Below are 24,395 nucleotides of genomic sequence, written 5' to 3' on the forward strand. Positions count from 1 at the left end.
AGGGAGAAAAATGATGTTGTTGATATAACATTTTTTCCCCAAATTACTACTTGCCAACATCATACTCGTTTCCTTAAGAGAATACGCTATCAAATTTCTATAGTAAGTGGCCCCTACTATGTGCACTCTATCCCATGTTGCTCCAATCATCTACTGCCACTTCGATGAGGGATATGCTTTTCAAATGGAAGTTAATGAGGCTGACTACTTAAAAAATACTCAATTTGTGATGTAGACAAAGGGGGGGTCAACCCTAGTCCAAAATAAATAATATTTTGGCTTCCCTTGAGTCTAGTAGTTTTTCATATTTGAGCTAAACTTTTAGTTCATTTATGAGCTGAACTTTAGTTCATTTATTGAACTAAGGGTTAGCTCATTATGAGCTAACATTTTAGTTCATATTTATCTTTATTTAAAATATAGTTTTATGCTTTTTATACTTGTTTAATGTTTGTCTCTTGGAATTCCAAAAATATGGCTTTTGGGAATCCAGATAGTTGTTTAGTCCTCCCATGTGTGGCTCCTTGAATTCCACCATGGGAAGTTGAATTTTGTGTATGCCTCTTGGGAACTCACGGCTGGCTCCTTCTTCCGTGCGGTTCCTTCGGTTCCCGCGGCTGTGGCTCTCGGTCCGTGCGGTTCCCTTCGTCTCCCGTGGCCGTCTCCTTGGTTCCTGGCTTTGGGTGTAAACCGAGAGCTTGGGGGGAAGTTTTCTATGCTATTTATGTTTATTTTAAGTGTTAAATTAATGTTTGTGTCCTTTTGTATTCCCCTTTCATACCTATAAATATGAGGGGTTATGTAATGTTTTGAATAGTTGAATGAAATTTGTTTTTGGAAAAATCAGTTAACCTGCGGGTTGCTCGGAAAATCCTGCGGGCTCTTTCCAACTTCTTTTCTCATTCCCCTCGAATCCTGCGGGCTCTTTCCACCTTTTCTCGGGCTTTCTAATCTCTTTCTCCGCAAGTGCCCACTCCACCTGTATCCTTCTTCTCAAAGTGCAGCAACTTTAGGGTGTCTGTCGTGTTGTTTGTAAGTCGTCGTTGTAATTTCTTTTGTTTAATTATTTTTGAAAATATAAGAGTTTGTTCTTCCCTAATATTGTATTGTTGTTCGTCCATTTTCTCGTTCTCTTTCTCAAGTTCGTCCGTAGAAGTCCGTCGTGTGTCTCTTTGTGGGCGAGGGGTATAGGCTCCCTATTATTTTTCCCCGCATCAATTTGTCTCAAGGGAAGTATTATTCACAAACAAATAATAATAATAATAATAATAAATCAATCCGGGAGGTGCTGCATATTGTTGGCTGTTTAGAGTTTAAAATAAATGAAGCAAATCAATATCATAAAGCTTTAAACACTCATTCTATCATGCAAGCAATGCGATTAAAGGCTCGTAGGTTAAGCTAACCATTTCAATGAAAACTTGTTCACAAGATAAGTTCATGATAACTAATGAACTACATATGTCATGAGAAAAAGTCTCATATAGCTTTAAAAAAAAAAACTATAATAAGTTAATGAATTCTTGAGATATCCTATTGGTTATGTTTTAAAAATTGCAATAGTAACCCTCGAGGTGTTCAAACTTTGTTAAAATGCATTAGATACGAATATAAAAGTTAAATAAATGTCTTATAGCACTCATGCAATTAAGCTGGAAGATAAAGTTGCTTAAAAACAGATAAAACCTTAAAAGTCGCAAGAAAATTCTCATTATTTATAAATTGATACACTTACAAAGAATATCAAGTTATACATTTTTCTTTTAAAATTATAAGATTTTGTTAATATAGATTTAAAAAATAAAATGAAGTCCTACCAAATTAAAAAATAACCCTTAAATTTTCCAAACTATCAAAAAATAAATTAAAACTATAATTGATCTAATGAGTGGCATGTTAACCTCCAAGCAATTTTACATTGATTCTACATGTTGCATCATAAAGCTTGTCCACACAACAAGCATTTTAACTAGCTTATTTAAAAGTGTGACAAGGTACGTAATACTAAAAAAATGTATCATATCAAACAGAAATACTATAGAACACATAGTCCCTAAATGACTCATAAGCATCAACAATCAAGTTAGTGTGTCATAACGATATCAATTTACTAACAAGTGCGACATTAAAGCTTAAATATAAAACAATCCCACATCCATGGAAAGGGAATTCATAACCTTATGTCCTTAGAGCTGTCAACATTTGACCCGACCCGAAAACCCACGACCCGCCAAAAATTTCGGGAATTTGGGTTGGCAACCGAAGAACCGGGCGGGTTCGGTTCCAGAAATCGACCCGTTTGAAAAACGGGTCGGGTTCGGGTTGACCCGGCGGGTTGCCGGGTAAACCCGAAAACCCGTTTATTTTTAATTTTCCCGCTCCTGCCCGCTGCCCGCAAAGCTGCCCTGCCTACCCGCGCTGCCTCGCTGCCCAGGAACTGCCGCGCGAAGCTGCCCGCTGTGCCCGACTGCGCCACGCTCCACGCGCCTCGCTCGCCCGCCTGCGCGGCTGCGTCACGCGCGCCCGTTCGCCTGCCGCGCTCGCCACGCACCCGCCGCGCTCGCCCGCCTGCCCACGCGCGCACCGCGCTCAGCCGCGTACCAGCTCGCCTGGACGCTCGCTGGCGCACCCAGCGCACCCGCGTTCCGTGTCGTGGTCGGGTCAACCCGGAAACCCGCCAGTCGGGTTCGGATTTTTCGACCCGTTTCTCTACCCGGGTCGGGTTAGGGTCGACCCGTTTGCACCCGGGTCAGTTCGGGTTCGACCCGAACCCGACCCGTGACCCAAAATTGACACCCTATATGTCCTTATCTAGTTTAAATGACCATAACGTCCCTTCAAGATGGAAAGACCATTGAAATAATACTTCAAGACCCAAATTATCATAACATCCCAATGTCTTAAAACAAAAATATGGTATCAACATGATAGAGTAGGTACAAAGGCCAAGAACCTGTTGATGCAACACAAGGCATGATCATCATCATGACAAAAGCACTACATCAAAATTAAAAGATCATCATCATCAACAGTATAAATGCCAAAGCATGAACAAAGGAGCAAAGATTGGTGGCTCCTTATTCAAGTGTACACATGCTCAAATCCAAATGTCATTTCAACTTCCATATGGGTATTGTCGGTCCCTTTCCTCCAAAAGTAATAATCATGAAATGGAAAAGAGCTCCAAAAATCATCAGAGACGCATGGTTGGCCACCCCAAATCAAGAAGATTGATTGCAAATTGGAACCACTCTCCCTTCAAATAAGGCTTGGACAAAATTACTTGATCATTTTCATTGATTTTAGTATTTGTTAGCTTTCAGTGATGTTATAGCCATGAAGGTGGCCCAATATTAATTTCATATCAAATACGGGTCGGACCATAGGATTATATGGGAACTTTTCTATAAACACCAAAGCCAACCACAACAACAACAACAACATCAAGCCTTTATCCCACTACGTGGGTCGGCTACATGAATCCTTTTTCTCCATTGTGTCCTATTAAAAGTCAAATCTTGTTTAAATCTAATAAAGAAGGTATTCCTAATATTTCTAACCAAGTCTTTTTAGATCTACATATGATATTTATTGTTTAGGAAAACAGCATATGATAAAGTTCCAAGAGAAGTGCTATGGAGAGTTCTTGAAAAGAAAGGAGTCAATAATGCTTATATTCAAATCATTAAAGATATGTATGTAGGAGCTATTACTTGTGTTCAAACATAAGGTGGTTTGACCAAGTATTTCCTTATTTCGGTTGGGTTACATCAAGGATCAGCCTTAAGCCCATATCTTTTTGCTTTAGTCATGGATGTTCTCACTAGACATTTGCAAGAGGATGTACCTTGGTGTATGCTTTTTGTTGATGATATTCTTCTTGTTGATAAGACTAGAGTGGGAGTTGAAGGTAAACTTGAATTATGGAGGTCAACTTTAGAGTCTAAAGGTTTTCGCTTGAGTAGATCTAAAACGGAATATATGGAGTGTAATTTTAGTAGTAATAGACCTAGTGAGGGGATTGTGACTTTGGGTGATCAAGTCATTAATAAGAGTACACATTTTAGATATCTTAGATCTATTGTTCAGAGTGATGGTGAAATAGATGGGGATATTATCAGCAGAATTCAAGTTGGATGGTTGAAGTGGAGGAATGCATCGGGTTTTTTATGTGATAGAAATGTACCCCTCAAACTTAAGGGAAAATTCTATAAGATGGTAGTGAGGCCTGCAATGCTTTATGGTGCCGAATGTTGGCCTTTAAAAGAGAAGCATAATACTAAGTTAAGTGTGGCAGAGATGAGGATGCTCAGGTGGATGAGTGGCTTTACCCTTAGAGATAGGATACGAAAAGAGCATATACGTGAAAAGGTTGGAGTAGCTCCAGTAGAAGATAAGATTAGAGAAAGTCGCCTTAGATGGTTTGGTCACATAAAACGGCGGCCTTGTGATGAAACACCAAAGCCATGTAAAAAATTTTTTTTGCTCTTTACAAACTCATGGAATTAAGCCTGAAGGCTTACTCCCAACTTTAAGAGGCTTAGTGGTCATTCAAACCATTATTACTTTGGTGAGTGCAAGGTTTATCTTATTAAGTGTCATTCTTCTTCTCCCCCTCCTAATGATTTTATTCATCCCTCCAGAACCATAGAAACCTCCAAACAACTCAAATTTTGTTAAGAACATCCCTTTAGGCTCAACAAATCAATCACCCCTTCCCTCCACATCAAACCATAATCTCGACAACAAAGGCCCTCGTCTAGCCCTTTTCAAGTATTGCCATCTCCACTAGCCCAAGCTAACTTCCAACCATCAACGCTCTTATACCTTCACTATAGCCCTCTTAAACCCTGGTAGCCCATCGCCGCCTCTCAGCAACATCTAACATTAAGTATTTCCCAAGCCCACAACAAAGCAAAGTTCCATAAATAAGACCATCTAACCTTGTACCACAAGGCCTCTTCAAAAACATACACCAACACCAACAATAAACCCCTATAAAACCCTTCCAAAACCTCACAAACATCACACCAAGTCATCACCAAGCATCCAAGGTATCTTCATCTTCAAGATTCTCCCACCGACTACCATTAGCAGTTTTGAGCTTGTTGAACCCCAATTGATCCAAAGGTCTTAGCAAGTCATCACCTTGATATGTGTTTTAAAATACATGCTACAACAAACTCATAATCAATGGGCCTCTCTATCATTAAGAGTTTTAAGCATTGCATTTAGCATTATGAGTAAATTAAAATACAATCAACATGAACAAACCTGGATTGTCTTACATATTAGCAAGGTTATAAGTCATATCTATAGGGTTTCTTCATCCTTGAGGTTATAAGTTTTGCCAATAGACTTTCTCATCATCAGAGTTGTATGTCCAATTTTTGGGTCTTCTTTGCTCCCGAGATTAGTCGGCCCCATGTAGTGAGATAAAAGCTTGTTATTGTTGTTTTGTTGTTTCTTTGCTCTCGAGGTTGTGAGATCCACAATAGGCCTTTCTTAGGATGCAAGACCCATCCCTACTAAACTAAGCCAATACAATGCTAACAAGCCTATTAATTGAAACTTGGGTCAACTTTTATAGTATCATGCCTGTCAATTGAATTTCGGCAAGCACTTATGCTAACAAGCCCATAAACTAAACTTGGGCCAGCTGACATGTTACCAAGGTTGTCAATCAAACTTGGGCCAGCTTCCATTCTACTAAGCCCCAAATATTTCAAGCTAGACTCGCATACTCTTGAAGCCGAACCTACCGACCTTAGACTAACTACCTTCTAGTAAGCATTGGCAAATCTAAAGTTGAAGCCCTAGGGGCATGGGCCCACACTACTCACTGCCCATCAAGCAAGTAATAAAAAACCCACAACAATTCATTTAAAGAATATCCCATCAAAAAAGTAATAAAAACCCCACTTGCCCATCAAGCATGCAATAAAAATCCCAAACCAACATACAACAATTTATTTAAAGAATACCTTATAAGAGAATACTCTTTTAAAATATGGGAATTTAAGATGAAACCTCTAGCTCTGAATCCAACTGCATATCCATTAGGCCAAGGAGTCACTTCATGCATAATTTTTGCTATATTTTACTTATATTATAACTAAATATTACAATTATTTCTAAAATTTGCATAATTAAAATTTATATATAAGAAAAATTATGTGCATATTGTAGTTTTTTTAGTTTTTTATTTTTTTACAAAACTAACACCAAAATATTTGAAGTAAAATAAGATAATCATAAATTTATGTATAATACAACTAATAGAATATAGAATTTATTAATTTATTGAAAGCAAATATTGATATTCTAGAAATATCAAAATATTATTTCACCATGAACTACTAAATAAAAAGTCAAAAGAAATCATTAATTTATGGATTTAAGTATACCTCGAACCTCTGAACCCTCCCCCAATCTCCTACAGTCCAGACTCCAATGAATCAAAATTCAAACTGCACTAAAGATTTTTGACATAACCCGTTTTACGGCCTAAAGAACTCTATATTTCCATTCAAATTCTTGTTACGACTTCTTCGCTTCATTGCCATTGTCAGCTTCTACAGCAAGCTCCCAACACGACTTCTTCAATGAACAACCATATTGACTTTGCTTCTCCAATGAGCTCTAATGCGACGTTGCCTTCTCAAATCGAGCTCTGGTCACAAACGAGCCTCCTCCAGCATGCTTCAGTTGTGACTTCATTGCTTCATTATTGTCAAGGGATTAAAAAAATGAGAATCAACCTGCTCGCAAGTTAAGTTCAAGCCTTTTGAAGGTACGATGAGCAAAGTCTAGCTCAATATTTAAGATCAACTCTGAATAGAGCCTACCTAGTGATAGGCAAGCCAAGATCGAGCTCAACTAGACTCATTTATACCCTGATGTCAATGATGCATATGTTAACCTCATTACAAATGGATCATTTCATAACAAAGAACGTCACAATACACAACCCATGCATAAAATCCAAATCATGTAGGCCTAAGGTATCATTCGAAGCTAACAAGAGTTTAATCCTAAAAAACTAAATACCATCCAATGACTCTTAATTGCTATTGGTCATGTCTAATAACTTTGAACCATGATTAGACATGTTTTGTGTCTTTGCGTCACTTAGTCTATCTAATACGGCAAGCCCTCTGCTAATGAAAAAGTTGATATCAATCTCAAAAAACATGTATTCAACGTACAAAGCTTCCACCCCAATACACTCAGATACTTAAGAGGTAACCCATAATTATTAACTAGGCTCAATATATGTCACAGCTTAAAGTCCTCTTATTTTAATAGAATAGACTCACTGGAAGACCTGGGATGAAAAAACTATAAGATCATGATCAAATTTATCACCAACTTCACAACCATTCCTCCTGCAATTAAATTCAATACCAAGCCCTACAATAAAGCATAAGCAACCTTCTTAGTCGAAAATGCTCTTATGCAAGTTAGGATATTAAACTATGTGGATTATATCCATAGAAAGTCTCAATTACATATTTCAATAAACCAAGATCCAACATAGGAGAAAATTTGATTAACTAAACTAAATCAACCTAAGAAAAATTACTCTTGAGTTTTCTCATAGCATCAAGGAGGCTCACAGAGGTGGTGGCTTTTCATAGGTGATCAATCCTTACACAAGTTTATGTAAGAACAAGTAATGGGGTAATCACATCTATGAATGGAAGTTGGAAGGGAGCCTAGCAACTTACCCCCAAAACAATAGTGAGAGGGGAGAGAGAGAGAGAGAGAGAGAGAGATGGGGGGGAGGATTTGTTAAACCATCATATCCTCAAACTACTATATCACTCTGGGCGAGAAAAAATTTGACTGGTGAAATATATATATAGTTAAATAGTACTTTAATGATTTAATGAAAATAATTAAGCCTAGGGGAAATAATGATATTGTTTATTATGTAACAAACGGGATCAAATGGAGGGTTGGAAAAAAAATTTAAACTAAACTACAACAACATAAAAGTTTATAGCTTCAAAAAGCAGAATGCCCAAGAAATTATGGCACATGTTGAATAATTTAGTTATTATAAAATTAGTAAGCCAAACTGTAACATCATATAGGCATAAGGTTCAATGTGCAAAATGCCCATTCCTATATGCAAGCTGTTTAACCATTTATATTTTCAATGTTCTTTGCTCAGTCTATGTTGTTTCCAAGATATAAATTGGTTGGATCATGACATATGGGTCATAGTTTGCTTAGTTGATTGCATATATGCTCAGTATGATGATTGGATCTAATCAACCTAGAAGTCTTGTTGCCAAACAATTCAATATTCTAACATTTTGCCCCATGTAAAAAAAACGGGATTGTTCATATGTGGGTGATTTCACAATCTAGTTAAGCAATTCATATTCACGTAAGAGAGAGAGACAAACTAGCAACTTGAATAAGTACCTTTAGAAACCGTATTTATGCACAACAATTAGAGTTTCTGTATGAAATTTCAGAAAAAATCATGACACAGCAGCAAGATCCTTGTGCAAGTAAATGCAAATACAATCAATCAACTCAAAATTATTGTTGCCACCCATATCAATTTCTGAATTAGTATGCAAAAGAGAAATATCTTCATGCGAGTTGAACTAGAAAAAAATCATGAAAGGAGAGGTAGAAGTGCAAGATGAATCACTAAAATGTAGTCCTTTGTTTTACAACCCAATGGTCCCTCACTTGGTTTACAGGGGCTTTTGTGTTTTTTTTTTTTTTACATTTGTTTTCTTTTTTGGTACTTGGTTTGGAAGAGTTCAACCGTGTGTTAATACCTAAATACACTTTAGAGATTGCCCAAAATACCTTTCTCCACAAGGCAAAGGCAGCCGTAATAGTGAAGAACCATGTTCTCAAAGTCTAATTTGTTATAATAGAGAAAGCCTAAACTAATAAATGTAGCCTTAAAACAAGTGAAAAAACTAGTTTAAAATAAATGCTTTGAAAGAGGCATAACACAGTTTCCAATATGATCATTGGTAATAATAATGATTTTTTCAATCATAATGAGAGTGAACTCACTCATTAACTGGTACAGAGATTGTAAATCAGAGCTAAGGTGGTCAAAACAATAGACTAACCTTATATGAATCTCTCTTTCATAAGTCCCAATCGTTACTTATCACGATGACTAATATCTTCTATGCCATCTTGAGTTGCGAAGACATACTATATCTAAATTACCACATGTGTAACTTATTTATATTCTAAATCTACAATATTTTTTATTGTAATATATATATATTTCACACAAACATACACATTCACATACGCACATGTAGATATATGCTAGTAATAAAGGAAATTGAGTAAATATGATGTTTTTTTCTATTCTCTTTGCATTCTGTAGGATGATTAAATAATGCAAAGGATGCAGGAGAAGAATCCAGCCATATTACATAGAATGACAGAGAACAAGGGGACTGTGATTCTAAAGGTTGATATTGACCCCAACGAAGCATATCAAGTAGAACTTCAGTAGAAACTATATTTCATAGACAACGCAAATTGACTGGCATATTTCTACAGTTTTACTAAATTATTTGATTTACAAGCATTCCAAACCGGCCTCTAAAATCTCAATCTAACAACCAGGAGACCTTAAGGTGTAAGCAAACAGATGGAATATTCTACATTTAAGAATGAAAAATCCACATAATGAACACAAAGACAGTATAGAAATTGCATATTCATTTGCTAACCTGTTTAAAGATGGTGCTTGTTCCTGATCCTGGATATCCAAGTAGTAAAAGTTTTTGGACCCTTTTTGGTTCCAAGTACTCAGGAACTGTTCTAGCTGAATAAGGAGCCTCGCTCCTTGGTCTATGCGACGTATTATGAGGGACAGGCAGTGAAAATAAAGAGCATGCTATCCTTGTTAATGCCTGGCAAAGAAAATACCACAAAAAAATGGTACTTTAAGTAATTGAAGTTCAAAAGACACCTCATGGTAATACGATTATAAACAAGGCATTTTAGCCATGAACACAAAAATAAAAATTAAAAGACATTTACCGACTCCCAGATTTTTCCTTTGATGTTATTCTGGCCTTCTTCTTCATAACGACCATCTTCATACACCCAGAAATGGGTATCCCTTGGGCACTGCACGTTTGCTAGCTGGAAGAAAACAGCCGCAAGCAGAATACAACACATCAATTAAGTGAAATGAAGAATAGCGTAGAACTTCTTTACCATATCAAAACAAGGGCTTCATTTGGGACGGCTTTTTTATTGCTTCTTAAAGCAACTTTCTAGTTAAAAAATATAATTTTTATACTTGAAATCTGCTTTATGAAGCAATACGAAAGCCGTCCCAAACGCAGCCAAAGACTTAGAATGCTCCCTTGGTATATGGAAAACATCGAGTAGTGGGTCAAAAGATAGCACAGAAAAACCCCATACATCAAACTTTCATATTTAGTGCTTAGATTAATGACCATGCCAGTTTCTTATTTTTGTGACCGAGTAATACTTAAGTTTCATGCAATCGAACATACACAGAATTTCATAACAGTGAAAGATGCAAACAAATCAATGAACTTCACTCTGACATATCCCAACTATAAAGAACCAGAAAGTAAATAAAGTTGAAAAAAAAAGAAATAAAATTTTGAAAAGACACTTTCAACTATACTAGAAGGAGATACAAACAAGATAACACATAAACACTTAAGTAGATAAAAATACAAACCTTTAGCACCCGCAGTTCTGTCTTGGTAATTTCTCTGCCATTTATATAAACTTGAGTGTTTCCTCTGCTTGCATTGCTTGCAAGCTTTCCAGTGAAATTCAAATTTGAACTTACAATTCGATCCGGTTTCTCTCCCTCCTGCCAAATGATGTAAACCAAAGAAACATCAGCAACAAGCGAGTAAAAGAATGAACTCTCCAATGTAAACAGACATATAACATGGTAGATAACGTGCCTTTCCCCAAAGCCCGGATTCCTTGTCATACCAGTACCTTCCAGGCTTCAACTTTTCAGGAGGTAAATGGCAACCAAGCAGGTCTGCCATCTCCTCAGGCCGCAAAGGACATCCATTCACTATGAGCTGCTCAGGCCTCAGTTGATTGGCAGGGCATTCCTTCTCTGCCTTCAAAATTTGTCTTACTTCCAAGGGGCTTAGCAACCTTGACAATATCCTGGAACTCTTACCAAGCTTCGACCGCTTCGACTCATCAATTGGCTGCCCTATGCATTGTACACACTTGCGCCCCTCTGGCATCGACCCCATGGCTCTAAGTACACAATTACTGCAGTACCTAGCATCACAAACAAAGCAAGATTCTTTTCTCTCCCACTTCCTTTTCCCACATCGATAGCAAACGCTGATCTTCTCCTTTCTTGAAACACCAACATATTGAGGTGAAGCCGATCCCCCCACATACAATTCCTTACTATTGGGTTTCTCCATGCTTTCAAAAGTAACTACAGGTACCCTCTTCACCTCATTCGCCATTCGATAGGTTGGCCTGCGTGGGGAACTTTGGGCGGAGGGAGGGCTATGGACAGAATCTGGAGACTCAGAATTAGACAGACCCGAGAACTCTCGATTCTGCAAGACAGAAACAACAGACTCGGAGCTCCCAGAGCCCCTTGGGCTCCGGCGAGAGGAACTAGCATGGTCCGATATGGAGGAGACAGTAAGCGGAGTTGGTTCCATAATCTGCCGTCCTCCATTTTCCACTGGCCGGTCATGAGATTCAGAGAGGGGCTCTGCTGTAGGAATAGACCTGTAGCTCAGGCTGACAGGATCAACGCTGGGAAGCTCATAGTCAACATCAGGACCATCATACTCGATGGCAATAGAGTAGTCCAGATTAAGTGGAGCCTCGGGAATTGGTGTTCCCGGCGGCAAAAATTTTCTCAACATCTCCTCCCAACGATTCCCTTCTAAGGTTTCAGCCATTTCTCAAAACAGACAACTATTTTCACTAACTCAGATGCTCAAAAGAGGCTAATTTTAGCCTTGTGAAAGAATCGCGAACATAAAAACATATAAGAACTCAAATAAATCAAAACCAGGAGTGCCAAATAATTAAATATCCAGAGGAACTTTCAGCTGGAACAAATCCGAAACACTCCTTTGCCTTTCAGCACCAACAAGAATCGGAACCCGTGAAACGAACACCAGATTGGGAAAGTAAGCACAAAGTGTACCTCGCGGCGGAGACAAACAGGCTGCCGGCCCGATTCAGAAACCGATCCAGCCAAAAAAATCCTCTTCAGGTTACAGTACCGCGACCAAAGCCCTAGAGTGAGGAAACCGAAGACTAGATTGAATCGCAATTGCAGGATAGGAGAATTGAAAGCGCAGAGGTCCGGACTCTTGTAGCCTCGGGTACCTGGCTTGGAGGTACAACAACGCAGAGAAGAGGAGACAGAAGAGAGAGACTTGAAATGGGCATAATATTCATGGCAAGAGTTGGAAAATTGAAGGATCCTTCAAAGTTCAAAATTTGAGTTTGACTAAAGAAATTGCCTTGTTGGGTGTCGGTCCGCCGTAATCAAATGCAGCCGGCGGAAAGTCAAAACGAGCGAAAAATAGAAAAAAAAAAGTGTATGATATTAAACAAATAAAAAAAATAGTTAAGCACGTTCGCTCCAAATTTTCACATGAATGATAATAATAGAAATAAATTTAAGTTATATATTATACTCTAAAGAATTAAGCTTAAGTTAATATAAAAATAATTATACTTAAATTAAATTAAATAAATTTTAATTTTATAATTAAAAATAGAATAGTATCTTATATATAATTAATTACAATACAAAAACAACAATAACAAATTTGTATCATATTATGTTGATTGGCTACATAAATCTTTTTTTTTCCATGATATCTTATCAAAAACCAAATTCTCATTTAAATCTAATATAAAAAAATGAATATTTTTAACAAAATATTTTTAGATATATATCTATCTTTCTTAACATATCGGGCTCTTATACATCTATTATTTTAATCAGGTTATCATAAGTTTAATATTTTAAATACTTTTTTTAATATTAAATATTTATTTATAATTTTAAATTCAATATAATTAAGTTTGAATTAAAATTTTAGAAAAAAAAAATTGCATGATATATAATTGTTAATATTAAATAAAAATAATTTTTTTTTTAATGGGGGGCATATACCATATGTCAGGTTTAAATTTAAGTAATGCCATACATTATATCATAGTTCATAATTAAATAAGATAGTTGAAATATTTTAAAATATAACTATGTCATTGTGGTATAATAAATAAATTTGAAGGACAATTCAAAGGTTTAACTCTTGGTTCCTTTCGTTTTGTTTTTCATGTGTATGATGAAATGAGGTGTTTTAATTATTCAAATTTTGAGATTTTTTCAAGATATTTTTTGAAATTTGTTACTATGTGATAATTTATTTATTTCGCAAAATATTCTAATCATATATTTATTTAAAGAAATATATTGGCAAGTTCATGTTAGACAAATTTATCATTATAATAGTGGTACAATATATAATATTTACTAATAATGTGAATGTTTAAATGAGATAGATGTTCTATTGAGATGCAAAAGATGGTGATAAAAAAAGTTTTTTTTTTTCCTCGTGCAAGGGATTTCACTTTACGAGATAAGGAAAGATGTCTAATGTGATAGGGCCAATATGTCTTTTTTCAACTATAAATTCATTTGGGACAGCTTTATGAAGTAATAAGAAAGCTGTCACAAACGAAATTTAAGTGAAATAATTATCACTATAAGTCATGTCAACAAATTCAAATTAATTAAAGAAATCTAGGTTAATCGTCTTTCAAAGATAGCTTATAATTCACTAAGATTAATTACACTTGATAGCACTTTCAAGAGACGCTATCAATAAAACAAATACTGGTGTTTTGATTTAGTATGATTAATATCAAATGATAATTATTATTCAAGGATAATTACTTAAATATGATATTCTATAATTTGATATAAGTATGTCCATAAAACAATCAGTCATAACTAAGTGATATATTTATTTTTATTGGTATCACACTTTGATTTGATAAACTATTGTTTGAGATCCACTTCTATTAATTCAAAGTCTTAGTCAAAACTAGGATTTTTAATCAACTAAAGCTAAATTAATATTATCCTAAGGCTAATCTGACTTAGACTAACTTTGTTTGGGTACTATTTTATTTTTAGACTGCAATCATAATTTTTATTTGATTACTATATTTTATTATCTTTATTTGTATAATAACGTAACTTTAAAAAAAATTATAGTTTCCATTTAACTTTATTAAAAACTACTATCAAATATTTTTGAGTGTTAACTTTTGACACATCGGACAGCAGAGCTCTGCTAGGATTTAGTCGCTCTTAGCGGATTTCTCCTCTTCCCCTGTTGGACACCTGAAGGAATTTCTTGCATAGAGAGTAAAATAGGTATTTCTCTAGCTATGGATAATCTGACTAGAGAAAAAACTCGTCTTACTTATGCGAGGTTTTGTGTTCAAGTGACAAAAAACTGTGCTTATCCAGAGTCCATTCCTATCACCATTCTAGTGTATCTATTGATATGAAGATTCTATATGAGTGGAAACCTACCCCTTGTGAATATTATGGTTCCATTGTTCACTTGCCGGATCTTTATCCCTTGAAACCACAACCCCCTCTGACTGCCATTCAGCACTTTACTCGTGGAAGAAGCACAAGTAGGAAGCCAAACAAAGCTTACACTCACTATATTATGGCCCAAAACCAACAAAACATCCTTAACAGAGCTTCAATCCAGATAAACCCACACCCTTGGCAGACATAACCTCCACTATGTCGATCCCACAGCCCCATATGTGGTTATATCACCGCCTTCTCATCCCATAGATAACCCACCACTACCCTTCGCAGCCATAACTCCCCAATGGAGGATGTTCTTACATCTAGTATCGTTATCCCCCACAATCTGCAAGTCAACATCATATCGCTGAATAAATTTGATATCTTAAAAGATGGCATGAATGATCTTCATTAATCCTCTTTTACCACTTCTCATGTGGAAACTAACCCTCCAAATCCCCCACCCACTCAACAAAAGGCTTCTAGGAGAAAGCAAGCAAAAAGCCTCCTAACAAATCATTGAAATCCCAATGACCTTTCCCTATTTAGCTTCTTGGAATGTGAGAGGTTTCAATAGCCCGGAGAAGGTTTGGTCTTGCAAGAAGTTAGTTAGTCAGTACAAATTAGAATTAATTTGTGTTATGGAGAACAGGATCCATGAGAAAAATCTCTTTGATCCTTGGTATTGTCTCAATCATCATGTTTTTGAAAATGAATAAAGTTATCTCAACTTTTGTGAGAGCTCGTTCCTTTGATTTGCTCTCTGAATCTGGTTTTTCTCCCAGGATCGTCCAGGACGATATTGAGATCGTCCAGGATGATCAGTGCATTGAAACAGCTGATTTTTCTGGAGTGAGATCGTCCATGCCAATTTTGGATCGTCCTGGGACGATCAGTGTATGGCAAAATCCCGAGAGCAAGGGTTTTTGGCAAATTAATTATCGTCCTGGAAAATCGTCCTGTACGATTGGAATTTGGTCACATCGTCCTGGACGATGTGGCGATCGGCCAGGACGATCAGAGTAATGTTATAAGCAAATCAGCTCGTTTTGAGGAGAGAGAAAGATATTTTATAAAAATAAAAATATCTGAGGAGAGAGAAAGAGAAGGAAAGCGAAGGAAAAGCCGGATTCTGGAGGTCGCGGAGCGCTTTTCATCCGACGCCGCTGTTGGGAAAAGTGTTTATCTCGTGGTAAGGACTCCGAATCCTATTTCTGTTTTCAGAGATATTGATTTTTGATCGAGTTGTGCACTGTTTTATATTTTCGTAGTCGAATTTTGGACATGATTTTGTATTGAGACAACTTTCACCGCACAACTTTTAGAATGTATAGATATTGAATATTGTACACGATTTGTAGTAGTTCTACGATGATTTTACGGTCGGAATTGGGTTCTACGCGATTTTAATTGAATAGAAAAAAATATCAGATAGATATGATATGGAATTCCTATAGAATAATAGCTTATATTATGTCGTGAATAATCTACTGTAATTTAGAATATAGTCTTTCTTGTGTAAATTTGATAGACTGCCGTACTCTGCCGGAATTTCGTAGGATTTCGATTTTTTCTGAAATTGATAGATTGAATTGATATGCGTATGAATATTGATATGATTATCTAGATGCTTAATATGATTATTAAATTGATTATTGAATTGACTATTGAATACTGAAACACAATGGAACCTGGTTGGAAATTGTTGGTTGGAGATGGAATTGACCTGTACAGGATGGTGGCCAACCGGGGCTTTCCTTTAAACATCGATTATAACTATATGTGATTGGGAGTCATAAGGGTTTATAGATATGACGACGCGGCAAATAGATGACGACTCTTTATAGAAAACCAACGTATGGGATTCTACAACAGCAATATGGGATCTACAACAGCAACATAGCCAGTTCATTTACTGTTCAGTATATTGATATGAAATGCATGTTTACTGTATTGACATGCGGATTTATGCTTTATCGATCTACTTTATTGATTTGATCGATTTACCATATTGTACGATATTCATCGATTTCATTGATGATCATTGAGCATGATACTATTGATTATTATATTGATATGGATAGATGGATAAGATATTAGTATAGATTCATTATGCTATGATATGGATATTATAGATTTATTGATACTGCTTATAGACTCATTGATATTATTGATTCTGCATTGTATTGACTTGCTACATTTGATTTATTGATAGGGTAGATTGAGATTTATCGTATTGCTTTTCCGATTGATTTTATTGACTAGATAGCATAGATTTGATTTGATTGATTGATTCGACACGACTGATTTGACGAATTGATTGATTTTCTTCGGTGTACGAATTTCTTCGATATTGACGTGTATTGATTGAGCTTGATTTATTGATTTGCCTGCTGCTGCATTGACTGGTTTCATTGACTATGGATTTCCGTATTGCATAGACTCATTGACCATTGACTGATATGGATTTGATTGACTGACATGCATATTGATAGCATCGTCGTGCTTTGATTTCATTTATAGGTATTAGGTGACCTGCTGGGCTTTGTAAAGCTCATTATATGTGGTTGACATTTTCAGGTCAGGGCAAGGGAGCAGAAGATAGGAATTGATCCGGATCTACATATTTTTGTCTTTTGATTGATAGTGATTCTTTTGTACTCAGGACAGGATAGATTTCAGTTCATAGAGTAGTTCCTGAGTATTGTATATAATCTTTTGAGATATGAATCGACCTGTACATTGATGTTTTAAATGTTATAGATTTTGTTAGACTGTCTGATTGAAGTTATTGATAGCTCTGGTAAATGGTTTTGATGAATTGATTAAAATTCTTTCGAAGTTAGATCTCGGGGCATGATAACTTTAACCTCTCTACTTCAGGTAGAATTTGGATAAAATGGGATCCTAAGAAAGTTTATTTTAGGCCCATTTTTGTTTCAACTCAAATGATTTTTTGTGAAGCCAGTATTGGGAATAAGTCTATATTCTATATGAATACCATTTATGCTTAAAGTTCTCAATCTAAAAGAATTTTACTTTTGGAAAATTTAATGGAGTTGAGCTCTAATATCAACGAAACTTGGATAATTTCTTGGAGACTTTAACTATTGTCGTAATTCATTTGAAAAATACGGGGGATCTCCTCTCTTACCCGCCTCTATGTGGGATTTGAATGCACTTATTTTTTATGTTGCTCTTCAAGATTTGGCTTCTTCTGGTCTTAAGTTTACCTGGTTTAACCAGAGAGCTGATAATCCAATTCACTTGAACTTGGATAGAATATTGGTTAATGACAAATGGTTGGAGTGTTTTCTTGATTCTGTCTATGAAGTATCTAATCCCACCTGCTCTGACCACTCCTCGCTTATCCTCCTTCTGGGACATCAAAATAGAACTCCGCACAGATTTCTCTTCAAGAACTTCAGGATTAAACAAGATAATTACTGGACCAAGTTACTTAAGATATTTGCTCAACCTTATCATGGTAATCCCATTTTTATTATTTGCTTCAAGTTGAAAACTGTCAAAACTATCATCAAAGGTCAAAAGTGGGCTCTTTCCACCCATCTCTCTACCATATTAGAAAATTTATATGAGAAACAATCTTGTTGTCTTAATTTGATTAGGTCGGATCCTCAAAACTATTCTCTGAATGAGAAGCTTTTTTTTTCTGAATGAGAAGCTTAAGTGCATTAATGTAAGAATTATAGATTGCTCTTATTCTTGGTCTAATTGGATGATGCAGAGAGAAAAGTTGAAGTGGTTATCTCATGGGGAAGATTTAAAATTTATTTGTGCCAGGATTAGAATGAGAAAGCATATCAACTTCTCACATTTAATCTCTTATAATGATCTTGTAGATAGGCATGATTTGATATCCTTCATCACACAACATTTTCAAGGTCTTTATAATGCCCCTCCACCTTCCCAATATGATATTTCCTTCATTCCTTGTGGTTCTATCATCCCTCCTCATATGGCGGGTATGCTTACTGAGATGGTTTCGGATGAAAAAATTAAGGCATCAATGTTTGGTATTGATGGTGGGAACTCTAATTCTTCTCCCGATCTGGATGGTTTCAATTTTTAGTTTTATAAGTCGGGTTGGCTAATTGTCGGACCTCTTGTTTGCAAAGCGGTTAAATCTTTTTTCTCAAAAGGGTATCTTCCTAAAACGATGGTCAAGGCGGCGGCTATATCCCTCATTCATAAGTCCTTGATTTCATGCTAATAACATATCAGACTTTAGACTCATTGCTTTTTGTAATGTATTTTACAAGATCATTTCTAAGATTTTGGTTATAAGAATTAAAGGGGTCATGCCCCTTATTATTGGTTATAATAAATATGGTTTCATTGAAAGGGCGTATTTCCACTGACAATGTTCTACTTGCTTCGGAGCTTATGCTAGAATTCAAAAAATCTACCAAGAAATACTTAATTTGTGTGAAATTTGATATTTGCAAAGCTTTTGATTTGGTCTCAAGAAACTTCCTTCTTAACAAAATGGTACAAAAATATTTTCCTCCGCTTTTGATATCATGGGTCAAGGCTTCTATCTCGGATGTGTTATTCTCTATTTGCATTGATGGGGCTTTAGATGGGTTTATCCCTTGCTCCTCTTATCATAGGCAGGATTGTCCGTTCAGTGCTTACCTTTTTTTGCATTGTTATGGATGCCTTCACTTGCTTGATTGATAACCTTTCTTCTCAGGATAGATTCATTGGTATTTCTACTAAAGGACTAAATTTTACACATCTCCTATATGCTGATGATCTTCTGATCTTTGGAGATGCTTCCACTCAAAACTGTGTTTTAAATTCATTCTCTAACTTTTCTTGTTTAAACATTAATCAAGATAAAAGCAAGCTCGTCATTTCAAAGTACATCTATTCTCCTATGGATATTTGCACTGCCTCAACATTCCTACTCATTGCATTAACATGACATATATTGGGCTTCATACTTCTTCTAAAAACATTTGCTCGACTAATTATCAACCTCTATTATTATCCATCTCTAAGTGATTGGCTGATTGGAATGCTAAGCTTCTCTCTTTGGCTGGGCGTCTACATACAATACCTTAGATACATTGTGTGGAACATAATTGCCTATTGGATTAGATATTCTATTATACCCAAGGGTTGTCTAAAAAAATTGGGTAGAATGTTTGCTCTTTTTCTCTTTTTTGGTGACACCGAGGCTAAGAAGTTGCACCTAATAGCTTGACACAACACTTGTAAACCCAAGAAGTTTGGTGGCATTGGGCTTCCTAATCTTCACTCTCTACATTATGCCAATTGTTGCTCTCTCATTTTCAAGTTCTATGACTCCCACTCTCTACTCTTTGATTGGTTGCATGGCAAATATTCCACCCCTTGGACACCTATCAGAAGTAATCCTTATAAGCTTTGGTCCAATATTTATAAGGTGGCCAAGAGAATTGCCAACAATATAAATTTCTCTATCTCCCCATTCAACAAGCTAGCTATGCTTTGCGATCCGTGAGTTTTTGGAAAATCTGTTGAAGCTGCATTTTTTCCTAATCCCACTCACTCCACTTTCCACTACTATTCTAAGGTGACTGATTTTATTTATGACGGAAGATGGGTGTTACCTAAATCATTAGATGTTGTTATTAGGGCTCTTTTGGAATCTATTCATATATGCTATGAACCTAGTCTCATTATTTCCTGGAAGGATAACAAAAAAATTTGTTGGACCACATTTATCAATGAATTTTTTATTTAGGATACTTTATGTTGGTCTAAATTTATTTGGCACAAACACCATGCTTTAAAATATTCTGTTTATGCTCGGCTTGTTTTGAGACGGGGTCTTAAAACTGCTGATGAATTACTAAAAAGGAATATCAATATTGAGCATAATTGCAGTTTATGTTATACAAATCTAGAAAATACTGCCCACCTACTATTCAAATCTAATTACTCATTCTCTGTCTTGAAGTATCTAATTCCTTTCCTTAGCAAATTTTTGCTAAGGCCATCTCTTTCTCAAGATTCTTCAATTTTTGGAGGATAGGGTCTACTATGTGAAAGATCTTAAACATTATTATTTTTTGGTCATTTGTTATGCTACTTATTTCATATGGAGGGAGCAAAATGAAAGGAGATTTAACTCAAATTATAGAAGCATTACATCCTTGTGTTATACCATCAAAATGGTTGTTGGCAAGAAGCTTACTTCTTGGAAAAATGTGGATTTTATAAGAGATTTATGCCATTCATAATTTTTGGATATCCTGTTTATCTTCTGTTTTGAACAATGTTGTTATTAAGGATGGGTTACCTTTTGGTTTTTGGTTTGAGCATGCTGGTTGGAACATGCTTTCTTTTGATTGTGCAATTCCTCTTCTTAGTATAGGTTTTGCCTCTTTATGTTCGAATGCTGCAGCTATTTTGTGTGCCTTCTACTTTTAGTGTTGTTATTTCATTTACGTGTTGCCATTTCATGTCGATGTGATTTCAAATTCGAGTGATGACTACTATGATCATTAAATCTGGATGATTAGTTTTGGCCTTGAATGATGATGAATCGTGCTGCAATTCAGATTGGCATCCCTAGGACGGTCCAAGGACAACCAGGGGTGCCTTTTCCTCAGTATGATTATATATTTGATAATTTATCCCATATTCTGAGTCCAGGCTATGGTGAATTTGATCGTTACTTTGAGGAGCTCATTTTTGGGGAAGAGTTTTGGTTTTAGCTGATCTTTCTCGTGATTTCCCTTCGGTTATCTCTCAAGTGGATTATTTTTTGGTCCATTGGTCTTTCTTTCTATTTTGGGGTGGTGAGCTTGCTCACTTTTTATTGTTGCTCATCTTATTTCTTTTTGTATTGCAACTTACATGTAACATTTTGGTGATTAAAATAAGGGCTTTGCCCACAATTTTCCAAAAGAAGAAGAAGAAGAAAACTACAGTCATAAGAACAACTACGTATAATGGGTCCTTTATAACCTCCATATACTATGACACACCAACCTAAGCAACTCTATCCTTTCTATGAAATAGAATTTATTACGTGCACTGTCTAGATGCGTCTGGGCTCCAATAAGATTGCATCATGTATGTCACTTATATGCAGTGATGTGCACAAATGGCATGGTGCAATCTCATTGGAGTCTGAACGTGAGCTAGTCCAAACTCTGCACGTAATAATTTCTCCCTATCAAAGCTATGAAGGCAAGAGAAAAAGAGAAGAGCACGTTTGCCTCTCCACCACTCTAGGGTTCTTTTTTAACTTGCTACAACTCCAAGGAAGAAGAAAGACTGGAGGCCAGACTGCTCGAGGACATTTTCAACTCAACCATAAAGCCATTACAATGTTATAACATTCCTTCCTTTTTCCCACCCCTCCAGCTTTATAGTGTTAGCACGCTCTACTTAGACATTAATCTGTACTAACTTTTATTACTCTTTTACCTGCTCTTGCCTATTTAAGGCTCCCTTTAATTCATTCTTAATATATAGAATTACTTTGCTCTTCTCTCTATTTTCGGTATTCTTCTCTCTAGCCTTTCCTTCTCCCTCCCTCTTCTTGGCATCTCTCACTTGGTATCAAGAGCCTTCAATGGGGGAAAAAGATTCCATTTCTTCCCTCCCTCCCTCCTCTAATCTCGCTGGAACCACCAACCCTCAGCCCACCATTATGGCTCCTCTCAAATTCCTAATCTCCAACATCAAGAACCTCCTACCTCATCCCCTAACCACCGACAATTAGGCCATTCGGAGAATTCAAATTCTCCAACAGTTTACGGCCAATGGATACGTCGGCCACCTAACCGGTGACACCCCGCCGTCGCCCAAAGCCAACTCCTCCGCTCACTCCAGTTGGATGCTCGTCGACAACAACCTCATTTCGGCGCTATTCTCCATAATTTCGCAATCAATTCTACCATATGTCATCATTGCCACCACAACTCAAGAAGTATGGACGATTCTTGAACACCGACTGCAACCCTCAAGTCGTTCTCGAGTCATACAACTCAAGAACAAACTCCGTCATATTCAAATGAAAAATCTCTCAATGCAGCAATACCTCTCGCACGTCAAGACAATCGTCGACAACATCGCTGCTTCCGGCTCCAAAATCGATCCCGAAGACATCATTCTTTACATCCTCAATGGATTACCGGCTTCCTACAACTCTTTCAAGACCTCGATTCATACCTCACCTCTACCCGCTGATTTGGATTCTCTCTACTCACTTCTTTGCATCAAGAAAATTCATGAAAATCAAGAGATTCTTAAAGAAACCTCTACTGACCCGTCCGCTCTCTACGCCACCTCCAACAACCAACTTCGCAGTCGAAAACAACGACATCCTCCAAAGAACACCAAGAACAACCACTCGGTCCAGTCATCCGCAAACTTGTTACCTCCACAAAACCCAACTCTGGCAACCAAAGGCTAACTTACCAAATCTGCTGCAAGAACGGACACATCGCCATCAACTGTTGGCATTGCTGTAATTTCAAATACGCACCAACGACTACCTACACACCAAGAGCCATACTAGCAAACACCGCCACCTATCCAACTCAAGATTGGATTCTAGATATCGGGGCCTCCGCTCATCTTACACCCGATGGCACCAACATCCAGTAACCAACCGCTTATCACGGTCCAGCTTCGGTCTCCGTGGCCACTAGCTCTTCTGAGCCTATACAGAACTCCGGGCAAGGTTTTCTTCCGCTTCCGGATACCCCTCGTAAGCTATGCTTATGTAATCTTTTACATGTCCCATCTCTTAAGCATAATTTACTATCTGTTTCAAAATTAACGGTCGACAATTCCATCTCTATTACATTTGATTCTAATGGTTTCGATATGAAGGATTCTTAGGATCTGTTGACCTCATTTTTGTATGAGGTCACTTAGACTACTCCTGACCCTAAATCAATTTAATTTCCAAATTAATTTAAACTCTAGGATCCTCCTAGAATCTTGACCTTAGGATCTATGCTAGGATTCTTCTAGAGCTTAGACATTAGGAGCTACTATAGATCCTAAACTTCTTCTAGACTCCAAGTTCTAGGAATTTCTTAGGCTCTAGGATCGTTCTAGATTCCTAACTTTAAGATCTATTCGGACCTTAGGATCTACCTAGATCTTAGGTCAATCAAGCCAAATCCAAGGCCCAAAGGTTTTGTCCTAAAGGCCTTTTCCATTGAAATTTCAAATACTTTGAAACCCAATCAATTGACCTCCGATTCAGAGTCTGTCAGTTGCATACTGATGGGACATGTCTCTGGAGGCAACCCTCCAAATTTGAGCCCATTCTGAGGTCTCTAACCTCAAAAACTTAATTAAAATCCATAGGCTGTAAAACCTTCAAATATTTACAACCTATGCCACTGGACCTATCACATAGAAGTTTCTGACCTTAGAGCCTTCACCAAAGCCTCTAGTCACTTCTAGACCTTTAATCTTGATATGTTGAACTTTAAACTGTATTTTTCTGGACCCACTTTGACCCCTAGTTGACCAGGGGTCAAAATGACCAAAATACCCCTATGGGGTTCGGGTCACTTTTTCAGTACCCAATTTAGTCTTAGGTTTTGAGCAAGCTCGCTATAAGACCTCAAACCTCCGGGAAATTGAATCCCAATTCTTAATAAAATTGATCCATTTGAACTTAAATCACTTTCAATCTAATTCGAGCTCCAACACTTAGGATAGACTAGAGTGTTTTTCTGAAGTAATTCAGAATTTTCAAACACTCCATACCCTTCTTCCTTTGACTCTA

At 36.7% G+C, this 24,395-nt stretch overlaps 1 protein-coding gene across 1 annotated transcript in view; it reads right to left on the reverse strand.

Moving 5' to 3' along the window:
- Positions 1 to 12,542, reverse strand: part of LOC110107715 (extra-large guanine nucleotide-binding protein 3) — a 47,216-nt gene extending 34,674 nt beyond the window's left edge. The window contains exons 1-4 of the mRNA XM_020838062.2: positions 10,959 to 12,542; positions 10,724 to 10,861; positions 10,045 to 10,149; positions 9,732 to 9,914 (exon numbers count right to left, since the gene is read on the reverse strand). Coding sequence (XP_020693721.1) covers positions 9,732 to 9,914; positions 10,045 to 10,149; positions 10,724 to 10,861; positions 10,959 to 11,942 — 1,410 coding nt within the window. The 5' untranslated portion in view covers positions 11,943 to 12,542. The remainder of the gene's footprint in view (positions 1 to 9,731; positions 9,915 to 10,044; positions 10,150 to 10,723; positions 10,862 to 10,958) is intronic.
- Between the last annotated feature and the right edge of the window lie 11,853 nt (positions 12,543 to 24,395).

This window comes from Dendrobium catenatum, unplaced genomic scaffold, assembly GCF_001605985.2.
Source record: "Dendrobium catenatum unplaced genomic scaffold, ASM160598v2 original_scaffold_56042, whole genome shotgun sequence".
Lineage (NCBI taxonomy): Eukaryota > Viridiplantae > Streptophyta > Magnoliopsida > Asparagales > Orchidaceae > Dendrobium > Dendrobium catenatum.